Genomic DNA, 13,025 nt, shown 5'->3' on the forward strand with positions numbered 1-13,025 from the left:
GCATACAATATCAAACTACAGAAAGTATCCTATGAGCTGTCAAACATAACAGCAACACGGCAACTTTCATTTTTCCTCCACTTAAAAAAAATCTTGTTTTGAAACGTTTAAAATAAAATGTCCAGAGTTCATGCCCAAGCTCCTCAAAGTTTTAAACACAGCATCTTACAACTGAGAAAACAGTTTGTCTTTTTATTTGTAAACCAGAGTTTGAAATACCTTACAATATATTTTTAATTTCGTTTTTCTAAAGAAACAGCATCTAAGAACTGAAAGAACAGTGTGCCATTAAATATTAAGGACCATATTTTTAAAACCTTTATTAAAAAAAGATTATATAGGTATGATGAATTTAAGTTGTATTTTGAAGTCAACTACTTAAGCAGCTGAATGACTGAAAATTAAGTGCAAAACTGGAAGTCCAGTCAGAGATGAGGCTGCAGAGTTGTGCTCAAGATAGAAGAGGTCTACTCATGGCTGGCACAGCCGCACACTCACAACCTAACCCGGGTCTGTCTTGGCTGTGAATCTTGCATATCTGAGCGACACCGCTGATCAGGTCAGTTTGATCAACTTTATATAAACTCTCCCTTTCTAATAAGAAGGATATTAACTAAAGCTTTCATTAAGCAATAAAAACTTTCTAATTAGCAACAAAAAATAAAAATGACATGCTTGCTCTGTTTCAGGCACTTTCAAGATCATAGTTTATTTACTGTAGGTAAAAAGCTAGTATACAGATTAAGGGATCCCTTAAATTTCAACTCTACAGTTATACACCATCTAGTATTCTTGCTCTGAATATTAACCAAAAAAGTTTCTAAACACCTGTAAGCCCCACTATAAATCTGCATTATGAGAAAAAAAATTAAAATCAATACTTAATTTTTTCAATGCATAATATTTACACTGAAACCAATGGAAGATAAGAAGCAGTGGCAAGAGGCAATAAATTTTTAAAGCCAAAGTTTTATATATTTTTTTACAATAGTGTGCTAATCAGCATAATTGTATATAAAAAATTTAAATATAGCCAAGCGTCCCATTACAGAAATCTTAATCGTCTGAACTGCAGTCATTACTTGCTAACCATTTACATGCAACACCTGCTAGGACTGATTTTTTGATTTTAAAGTGTAAAATAGATTACAAGGTCTTTAAGAGGCAAACATTAAATTGTGTACAAACAAAATTAAAAACTGCACTCAAGAACTGTACTGGTCATGAGCCTCTTCCATACAGAAGGAGGGGGAAACGAAAGTACAAACAATGATAGGAAGTGGTCTCTTTCGTACACTAATTATCAAAGGCAATGCATAGACTGAGCATACCTGGATTTCTAGCTCTGTAGACACTGGAAACATACAGCTTTCACATACATGCTCTTTACAGGAAGCCTTTCTTTCCCCTGAATGGCAATGGCTGACAGCAAGTAAGGGGTACCAGGTGTACAACTAAGTAGATCTTGCAAAATACTAAGATGGGGCAGTTGTTAATATACAATTTGAACGATATATACAGTATAATGGAATGTATCCCATCCCAAAACTGGTTTATGAAACAATTGGACCTTTCTATACTAGCCTTATGACTCAACTATTGTTCTAATGAAAATATAAGTACACAAAGACTGGCAAGAAAAGTAAAGTTTATGGGGCATTTTACAGGAACTATTGACAAAGCTGCTTAATGGCATTTCTGCTTTTAAGGTAATTTTGTTAGATATAATGAAACAACATCTGTGTATAAAATGTCCTGACAGACACTTCAACATGGAGCTTTGGTGATAAAAGGCCCTTTTAAATCTGTTACGAATGGTTCTGCAGAAGTATTGATGCATGCACACATTTGTGTCAGCTGAGACTAGTGATCCAACTGCATTCACATTTCCTTCTTGAGGTGCCTTCCATGTTAAACCACTTCAATAACAATACGATGAAAAATAGATTAAACGAAGTATTTCAGATAACTCAAACTGAACAGGAAATGGAATGCCAATATGGCAGTTAAACCTTTCTCTGTTGTTTTAAAATAGGAAGGTCTCTTGTACCAGCAGAATCCTGTATACAGATACACAGAGGAGGGAATACACCACTTAAAATTCCCATTAAACAAGAGCCGATTCATCATGTGAGAAGGTACAAATTACAGAAGACATGAATAGTCAATAGAAGAGAAACAACTGGTTTACATGAAAGAAGAGAGAACACTTCAGTCTGAATGCAGTTATTTTGTGAAAGCTGCTACAACAGCCCACAGAACCTCATTTGTGTTGGCTTTCATACATTCAACCTCAGGGTCTAAATCCAGAAGCTGCCGCACTCTTTTTGTGGCTAAATCATACTGCTCATCCAAAAGGGGGGCAAAAGCGTTCTCCAGAACATCTGAAGCATGGGCTAAATAAACAAGTGCCAGCAAGCGCTTGTCCATGCGGTGAGGGTCATTAACCCATTTGTCAAGGACCGCTTCTTGAACTTTCTTGATGAGGCGCTGTTTGATATTGTTGTTGGTGAGAGGGTGCGTGGTCATGTCAAAAAGAAGGAAGTTCTGTTTCTCTGTTGTCAATACACCTTTTTCCACTAGATTTTTTGCTAAGCGTTCACGAACATTTCGTAGTTGGTAGTGCAACTTCAATGGGTTCCATGTTTCACCTGAAAAAGCAAGCAAAAACACCCAACAGTCAGGCAAAGCTTAGGCTGCACAATTACAGTGACTCTCCCTCTCCCCACCCCCATGGTGCAGAATGAGCTGTCAAATTCATACAGCTGACTACGACATTACAATATTGTGCTAATGTCAGCATTTCTCTGATCTTTGACCTACGCAGATAGAGGTATAGAGACAGAGACCATGAGAGCCTCCTTTGAGGAGCTTCAGTGTGTGTTTAAAGTTTGGACAAAATGCTAGCTAAGCTGTGTCTTGATTAAGGATATGACAATAAGCAGTCTTGCACTGAAGAATAAAAAAAATATACGAAAACCAAACCAGTCACAACAAGAGTTTACTTTCAATAATAAAAATAAGCATCTCCTCCAATCTTGTGCATTGGTCTGCTTCCAGCCTTTTACCATTTCAGAGACTGGAAGTGTGAGTGAGTTTCTTTCTGCCGCAAAGACAAGCTAATGCACACCTACTCTATGTTTCTCTGTTTCTTCAGGTTTTAATTCTTCTCTCCCTTCCTGCCTCCACCAGGTCAAACAGTGACTGTGAGCATGGGGCGAGCGTGTACACAGGAGCATATGTTGGGCAGGGGCTTTAATGTTTCTAGGAAAGTTTTTTCTAATGCTTTCTGCTAAGGCAGGAGTATTTGGCCCTTCAGAGTGTGTGACTGTGCATGCACTGAAGAAGAAATTTAAAAAGCACAAAGTCAGCATCATAGGCTACTGATAAAGCTAAAATTGTTAAGCACTGAGAAACTCACCTTTGCTTAAAAGTTTATTTAACAGGCTAAAAATTTTAGGTCCAGTCTATCTAAGCATTTATCATAAGTATTTAAATTCCTTCCTGATTAAAAAAAAAAGTATACATTTTAAGAGGCAAGGGAGGAAACAGCATGAAGTATTTCTTATACAGATGGGGATTTTCTATAAATTATATGAAAATTTCTGTATCAATTTGTTTCTGTATCAGAAAGCTTTTAAAAAATTCACTGGTTAACCAATAATAATAATAATAATAATAATAATAATAATAACCACCACAAATTACTTCAAGGTTTCTCCCACTGGAATGGAAGGTGACATCCACTGCATCCAACTCAAATTAAGTAAACAAATGAGGTGACACCAACTGCATAGTGAAAGGCAGAGAACATACCCAGGCCTAGACTACACAAGTCCCCATAGGTCCCAAACCTCTCTGAATGTGATTCCCCAGCCTGACCATGAATGAAATCGCATGCGCACGCAAGAAGTGGTTTCCTTACAGTGTATTGCAAGGCAAAGGCTATTCCCTGGATCTTTCTACATTTGTTAGGTGGCTGTGGCTATACAGTAATAAAAATCAGTACTGTGGTGACACCTTGTGACCAACCTCCTAAATTACAGACACTTGCTTGTCCAAATACAGATGTCTCTTACATCTACAGGAAAATCTGACATTTTGACCCAAACTTCTGTATTCTCTACACTTGCTTTCCTTAGAGGCCTTCCTATAAACAAGATCAGACTGATAAACATCACCTTACACATCCATATAAATACTTCCATTATTCAAATATTTGAACTCATATGTACTCTAACTTCAAGCAGCATTTTTTGCATTGCTGATAATTACAGACAGAGTAATTATGACAGAGTAATTATTTTTCCAGGATCAGGCCATAAAGCAAAATTCTAAGAGTTTATAAGAAAGGCCCAAACAAAAGACTGTAATATTTTACTTCAAAGTGTAGTCCTTTGAAACATGGGAAATGCAAAGAACCCTAATGCCATCCCAGAACTAGTAATTAATAATCGTATGTAAGGAAAAATGATTGATCCAAGTCTTAGCCACAGCACTAATGATAACTATCTTTCCAGAGCCAAAGCTCAGCAGGGTCAAGAAACTCTTAGCTTAGCTCAAAGAAAATCTACAACACTTTCAGTCATTAATTGACCCTTTTTTAATCAGTACTAATTTCACGTGCTCTGCACTGGGAGAGAAGGTAAAATGTCAGCACAAATGATGTATTTGAGACAAGATAAATGAATTGGTTTTGTGGGCTGTAAGAGTGAAGGAGAGCCGAGCAAGAATTGGGCTGCAAGGCTATGCAGCAGCCATGCCTCCGACTGATCAGGACCGCTTTCTTCTCTCTCCACACTCTGCCTGACAGCCAAAGAGCAAGAGGGGAGGGATGGCAAGGACAGGAACATGAACTGATGTGCAAAGAAGGCTGTTTAAGGTGGTACAGGGAAGAACATAAGGAAAACAAGATGATGGCAGAGAAAGTTGGAGATATTTTGGTCATTTTTGAAACTCCTACTTATCTCATCTTACAAGTACCACATATTGACACAGACAACTTCAACTCATTAGCCCCTTCCTCCCAGTCATGTTGTTGATAGAACAGTGGGCTTTTTCCTCTGCACTGTTTGCACAACAGACGTACAGCTCTCATCCATTCCAAGGAAGTTGCATTTTGCATGTTTTGTAAAAACAGAGAAAACCTGGTGATGAATTCTGGCTACAGAAAAAAAACAAAATCAAAACCAGCCCAAAATAAAAGCACTACATGTTAAAAGATGGTAATTGCTACTTTCAGTTTAATTTATGCATCTTGGGGATACAACTGCCAGCAAGGTACATGAAAATGTTAACCGCAATTGTAAAGATGACATCTAACTGACATGTCATTTTTTTGGCAGCAACTTACAAGAAGATCTATGTGCAAAGTACTCATCTTGAAGACTTTGTTTTGAATGAGAAGTACCCAATATTTGAAAATACTTATTACATAAACTCCTGGCAGTTTATTGTTTCTTTATAATTAATGGCCAAATCATACTCAGTTTTCACATCTAAGCGGTGAGCTCCTTATCTCCCTTCTCTTTACCAAAAGATCTGAATGCTGAATTAATACACCTATACTCCAACTTCCACTAATCCTCATTTCCAATTACAGAGAGAGGCAGTTATATCTCCAGGGCACAGTCCTGTTTTACTTCAGAGTCAGCAGAAGGCACATCTAGATCCTTTCTGTACCAAGTTAAGTCAAAAGCAACAGTTACTTATACTTGATTAAAGGCTACAATCAACAAGAGACTACCCTAGAGGACAGACTAATTAACTTTTTTGCATACTTTCTCCCACAAAACCTTACAGTATAATCTCTAGTGATGCCAGATAATTAGCTTTATTGGGAGGAAAAAGCAAACACATTCTGTCCGAGGCTTACCACTAAGCAGTTCAATCCAATTTTGTACTGTTTCAGGAGGCTGGGTCTCTTTTATGTGTTTCAGAGCTTCATCAAGCAGAACATCCCCTGTAGGAGCATCCGACTTGCAAATCACCTAGGACAGAATAAAACACAGTGAGTATTTTGACTTAATTTATATACCGTAAACATCCACCAATAAAAACTGGTAAAACCTACTTGTTAGTAAAACCAGGGAGATTTAAAAAAAATAAGGAACCATCTCTAACAACATGTAAGTTTAAAAAGCATCTAATTGTTAAAAATAAAACATCCCAAAACATAACAAAAAACCCTAGGATTCTAATTACAAACCTATGTTAAGTGTTAGGTCACCTATAACTTAAATTGGCCCCGAGTAAAACCATAGTATTACTAACATGCTTAATACCTAATTTTTAAAGGAAGATAATCCACTAACCTGACCAGATCCTTTGCTTCCTCCCCAGAACAAAGTATGCTACAAGGTTAAATTACTCTCTGATGGCAGTCTATTTTACTGCTTCAAGTCAAGTTTTTCAAAATACTGCAGTTAAACAATTAGGCCATGTGAAACTGAAAATGCAGGAAAATTTCTTCTTCCGTACACTCATGGGTAAAACTATGTTCAAGGCAACATTTGTTACGTTTTACAGCTCTGAAGAACTAACCAACAACACTGCATTCCACACGTATTAGGCAAAACATGTATGTATTGATAAACCACTTAATATGCAATAATAAAGTCAATATAAGTTTTTTATTTAATAACTTCTAAAATTACTTGAGCTCTTCCCTCAAGTGAGCACAGGAGAATAGCAAAAAAATCATTGACAGTAACATAATAAAATTTAAACATTTGAGTAACTTCTACTTCTACTACAGTATAAATAGTTATATAAACCATGTAAAAATACTTTTTTTTTCCTGGTTAGAAAAACAAAAGCATCAATGAAAACATACAGATTAAAGTAGCCAAAGTCGGTATGTTTGAACGGAAAAATAACAACAACAAAATCTACCTTTCTTCAGAAAAAGAAGAATTACTACAGTTTCAAAGCTATTTATGAAAATAAGAACTAAATCTGGTAATTTAAATATAGTTTTACAAGCTAGCACTTTATAAGCATCATGTAAAAAGATAACCAGCAACTGACAGATAAACTAACACATCCACACAATTCCACATATACAAGAGAAGAAGCAAGAGACAGCTCTTTTCGTAAAGCTTCACAGTAATCAGAATAGTGTCCTGGACAAGCTTGTAAGTGTCCTATTGAAATACGACCCAGGCTTAGTTCTGTTCTGTAATAATCCTCACTACAAACAGTAAAGGAGTACAGTATATTTTCACAGGGTCTGTGTCTGTAGATGACACTGAAAGGAGTTGCAGTGCTAAAACAATTTCAATATTGGTAAGATGATCCCAAACTGGAGCTGTGTACAAAATCAATGAGATGAAATGAAGAGGAAAATTGCTGGAGAGATCTTCATGAATACTGAAGATGTCATAGCTGGAATACTATTCCCAATTTAGATGGTACATACAAAGCAACAGAAACTAAGATTTTTAATAAAATCAGCAAGAATGAACCAGTCCACAATGCCAAGCTAAAAATAACAAAGCTTGCTGAGACCTAAAAAGAAAGCACGTAAGATATTTTTACAAAGCAAAGATACCAACTTCTTCTGGAAACAGAGAAGATGCAGGATATATTGCCAAAAACTTTAACAGGCAAATTAAACACCCAGGGAGATGATGTACTGCAGTCAGTGGAGAAGTTTAGAACTAAACACCTGCCAAAGAGGGACCAGAGAAACTTCATTATCAGTTACTGCACCAAGATTGAATGATTTCTTGAGATACTGTCCAAGTCTCCATTTTTGAGAGCTGGAGATCACTCCAGTCATAAATTTCAGACATTTGGTTTTAAAAACACAACTGCATTTTAATCCAGACAATCTCTATTTGAAACTAAACACACAACAATGCATATTTACCCTTCTGATTTTCAAGCTTGCACCACAGCATCACTCAAAACCTCTACTAAACACATACAATGATATTACATACTTTCCAGTTTTATATCCAGATTTCAAATTTTTAGAAGTTTGTTCTTTAATTATACAAGAGAATACTTCAAATTGGGTTTTTAAACTGCTAGACTGCAGCTATTAATAGCCACCTTTCAGATATTCCTTTAATAATTAGCCTAAAAACACCCAACTTATTTATCTTGCCTTCTTTTTAATAAAAACTGACACTCCAGCAGTATTTCAGTTCCTTTGAAGTGTCCCATAAGATTAGTTTCACAGAAACCTGCCTGGTGTAGTTGGTATCCTACTACTTACCATCTCACTTCAACAGGTAAGATGTGAAGTCATCTTTCTGACCTGATTTATTATAAAAAAAACCACACACAAAACAAACCTCACTAAAGAGATTAAAAAATGCTTTTAAGTCTAGGATACGAGGTGGGTGTTTTAAAGTTTAGAAAACAGCTTTCCTTGCTTTTTGGGGGTTAAGATACTTTTTTCTACCATTGCAAAGAAGTTTAAGGAGCTAGCCTGAATATAATGCACCATGACAGTACAAGCCTAAACACATAGGCATTTAGGGGAAAGAACTCTAAGTGGCATAGACTTCCCCATTCAACTCAGTCAGCACTCCATAAGCTCTTGCACAGAGGTTTTGTTTCCAAGTTTACTGTGTTCTGCAGTCAGGCATACAGCACCACTTCTTCTCACTTCTCTGCTGCACTGAATATTCACTTCACAGATTCTTCTGACCGTCCTCCCCCTCAAGTATTTTGGTTCACACTTACATGGTTTTTCTCTCTCACTCCCCTTCCCAGCACACGAAAACTGGCAACAGCAGAAGTCCAGCCACCACTCTTTTATCTTTGTGGATCTTCTCTCTCTTGAGTAAAGATTTATCGATGAATGCTTCCTGGCTGACTCTCTTCAGAGTCATAACAGCACAAGAGGAGTGGGAAATCAAGTCGGCTGGGGATCTTGTGAACTGAATCATCACCAAAGATTAAGCATACAAGGGGACTTTTTTTGTTTTCTCTTTAATAGATGGGCTAAGGTAGAGGAAGAAACTAAGATCCTGGTTCTTCACAGATAATGGTCCTTAGCCTTATTGCAAAAAATCTTTATTCCAATTTTTCAGTGATTTATCAAGTACTGTATCTGCCTTGTATCAAACTGCAGAGGAAATTTAAATTATACAGAATATTTAATTCAAATTTTCCACAATGCTGCTTTGCAATTGAGCAATGCTGAAGATTAAGTACCTCTTGTGCTATTTTTAAGTAAACTTCATCACTCAGGTTTAACACAAAAATTCACTCATGCATGAATCACTCAGAACTGTCAGCCATAAAATACTGAAGTTAATCCACAAAGGATTTGTTTGGATTTCTTTTGTTTTTAAGCACTCTGATGATTTGGTTTGTTTTCTGAAGCAATAAGGCAGTATAGAGTACAATTTTCTATCTTCAATAACCACTATTCTTACAAATTATTTTATTTATATATAAACCTCAACATTCATTTATTTGTTCCAAAATTGATACCAGTAGATAGAAGTTCAAAACGATGCAATGATTACATATTCTTAGGCCAAATTTATGAGGACATTGCAATGTAAAACAGGTCATACTGACTTTCAGAGTTTTGCTAAGGTCCATCAAGTCCTTATCTGCTAGCTTCTCAGTCTCATTTGTCTCTCTATGACATTCAACCATGGATTTAATGCATCTTGACCCGTTCTGAAGTTCTGTTTTGCAAACTACAAAAAATTATCAGCAAAGATCCACCTGATTTAAAGCTTGAAGTAGAAATCATTGTAGCTTGCAATCTTTAAAGTCAGCTGTATGACCAAGGCCACAGTTAGCTGGTTATAAATCCATACTACTGCCCAAAGAACTAGTTCTATCCTCTTTTTGTTCTCACCTTACTGCTTGTGCCAGCAGCCTCACTTGTGCCCCACTTGATGACAAGATGAAGAAAGTCACTGAAATAAAACCTAAACTGATCAAAGAAGTGAATTAGTTTTGACCCACAGGGGTTACCTGACAAGGCTGCACAAAGGCTAGTAATAACCCAAGAGAGACTGATAAGCCTCTTCACAAAGATGGGACTACCCTTCTCAGCAGCAACAAACGCTCAAGTGCCTGAAGCCTTAACTCCTCCCTTCAGACCATGGCTCAAATATACAGGGTTTTGATTCACAAAGCAAAGCTTCGAGTTTTAAGGAGATTTTACCTTCCCACAAAATCTGATTATAAACTTGGGGCGAGGAGGAAGAAGGGCTAGCCTGAGAGGCAGAAGCTATAACAATATTGCCACTGAATCACAATCTTGTATGCAACTAGACAGCGCACTCCACTCACTAAGCACAGTATTTCGTTCACAGCTGAGGGCAAGGGGAGCACAAGCCACAAGAGGAGGACAAGGAGAACACTTTGGTAGAGCTGAGACAATTCTAGCTAATACATAAACAAGACAAATTTGGTGATAATGCAAAACTTCAAATAAGGTACAAATTATTCATGGCAGTGATTTCTATATTGAGAGAGGTGGTACAGGAAGAGAAGAAACCCTACATGTATCAACAGTTAGGGATATTATTTGCAAGAAATTACTTAAGCAGAAACCAATCTTTATTTGAACTTTAAATTAAAGCCTTTTACCTAGAACCCTCCTACCTGCAAAAAGAAATCTCTCAATTGCCTTACAACAGCAGAAAGAACAAAACCTTTAATACTGGGTAGCTTTTAGATCTCCTTAAACAAAGCAACTGGGAGAAGAAAGAAAAAATACACCAACTCACCCACAAAACTGCATGATAAAATTTAACACAAAAAATCCAAACAAACAACAACCACCAAAAAAACAAGAAGTAATTTTGCTCATATTCTTTACTGAAGATATGTGCAGGTTATTTTTCCATTTTCCTAAGAAAATCCCTAGTTAAAATTTCAGGTAGATGGAGCTAAAAAGTTTTGCACAGAACGAAAATAACTGCTGGAGAACATTCCTGAATGTCTAAGGAGCCAAAAGCTTTAGAGGAAAAAAAAAATATGCAAACTAATCAATGCTGAACATACTTAAATGAAGCTAAAAGAAGTAAGAGTTTGTCTGAACAGAGGTTCAGTTCTTTAAAAGTGGAGTAAGCTGGGAGAAGGTTGGGGAATTCATAAGCTTTCCTTTAAAATATTCCGCAAAAGATAATATTGACAGCAAAATGTGACATAAAAATAATTTATTCGTGGAGGTCAGACAACATTTGACCACGTTTCCAATAAGCTGATTTTACAAGTATCCTCTCATGCTCATGAAGTAAAAATTCTTCAAACAGTGTGACTGACTTTTCACATTTTTACTAAGGAAATATCCAGTGGCAAAAGTAATAAATTAAGACCTCAAATCTTCAGCTTAATTCAATACAGGACCTTAAAAATGGGCCCATCTTAAAGGTCAGATAGTACAACAAATTCAACATACTGGTCACATACTTAAACTAGATACGGTTGTGTGTTCTCAGGGCCCCAAGATACAAGGCTGGTTTTCTTCTCAAGCATTGTAAGCACAACCACAGCACTCCGCACACCAGAATTAAACTGGCGGCTTGCAGGATACGTTTGGCAGGCTGTCAGTCCGCAAGGTTCCCAACAGCAGCAGGAACGCACCAAGAGAACAAACAGGAGCAGAGAAAAAGTACAGAAGATATTCCAAGGCACTTCAGCTCACCATTTAGAATACTTAATTCTGTGCATATAACTTAGGTCATAACTCAGAATCCCTATCCCCAGGTAAACTCAAAAAAAGGTCCTTTTCTTAGAACCACTTGTAATTTATAGCTACTGTACTGCCTGGAGCACAATATAAAAGTAAGTGTGACCATTTTCCTCCACTTACCTTTCTCGTTAATAGACTTTTGCGCCTCATTCCACAAGCCTCTAGCTGAAGACGCCCTCGCAATGCCAATTCAATTAACATGCAGCCTCGCAATCCTGAGGAGATGCAATCATTCCAGAACGATGTGTAACCCTGTAAAGAATGAAAGGCAGTAAGATATCTCCATTCCACCTGAAGGCAAATAGTAAAAGAGGCTTACTGCGTTCTCTAAGCAGTGCTGCTTTCATGCTCTTTTGAAGTAGCATCACTAGTCAACTACCATTCCTGTACTGAAAACATAAAAGGGAAACAGACTCATCCCCTTTAGCTTTGACATTCAGTCTCTGCTCTTTCAGGAGAGGAAAACTGCACAAAAGTGATGCAAAATGAAAGAGGAAGATACCAAGAACTGCAAAATATAGAGTGGAGTTTACACATAGTCAAAATAAACTTACTACATTTTAAAGACCTCAAGCATTTGGCATTACTGACATCAGACAGGTTTATCTGAGTTTTCTGAGAAACATCAATGTGATTTTACATCCATAAGTAACGGCACTGATGAAGTAATAATAACCTGAAAATTGATATTAAGCAAAATACAGTGTGTACTGGAAACAGAAATGTGACTTTCAGCACAAACCACAACACAGATCTTTTTTTAACTTGAATACAGTAAAGCAAAGACAGCAACTTTAAATCAAATATTTGGAACAGCTAGTATTCTGTCATTTAAATCCTTTGAAAACATGTATTCTTAAAGCCTGATCCATACTGTTCTTACACACACTGCAAAACTGTAAACCACATTTATTCTATGAACCACACCACATCCACCATGCTGCTCCATCAACATTCTTGCATCCACAGCTCTCTGCTTAGAAGGCAAAACAGTGTACTTGACCCAATACATTTACTCACTATCTAGAAATACATGTATTGACTTTGGTACTCCACTGATTGTTCAACTATTATGACCAAAAAAATCTTACAAAAAGGTTTCTATTTTACCTACAGAGTAGCCAACACAGTTCTCGCATATTTTTTAAGTATCTAACGCAAACCAAAATATCTCTGAAAAATGTTTTGTCTTTTCAGAAAGGACTGCAGAAACACTTCGTATGATCCAAAAAAGCCTTCCAAAATTCCTCTAGTGATGCATCTTTGAAAAATACTGACTTTGAGATACTTTAGAGAAACATGCTATAAAAAAGAGGGGGGAAAAAAGGAAAAAAGAGAGCACTCC

The 13,025-nt window shown here is 36.8% G+C and overlaps 1 protein-coding gene across 1 annotated transcript; it reads right to left on the reverse strand.

The window, feature by feature from the left end:
• Positions 1 to 1,418: 1,418 nt before the first annotated feature.
• GOLPH3 (golgi phosphoprotein 3 (coat-protein)) lies at positions 1,419 to 11,932 on the reverse strand (the record flags this gene model as incomplete). Its single annotated transcript, XM_010181862.1, has 3 exons — positions 1,419 to 2,651; positions 5,876 to 5,990; positions 11,801 to 11,932. Coding segments are annotated over 3 exons (672 nt in total), but the record flags the coding sequence as incomplete, so codon positions are not given.
• Positions 11,933 to 13,025: the final 1,093 nt, after the last annotated feature.

The sequence above is a fragment of the Mesitornis unicolor genome, unplaced genomic scaffold, assembly GCF_000695765.1.
Source record: "Mesitornis unicolor isolate BGI_N332 unplaced genomic scaffold, ASM69576v1 scaffold15453, whole genome shotgun sequence".
Lineage (NCBI taxonomy): Eukaryota > Metazoa > Chordata > Aves > Mesitornithiformes > Mesitornithidae > Mesitornis > Mesitornis unicolor.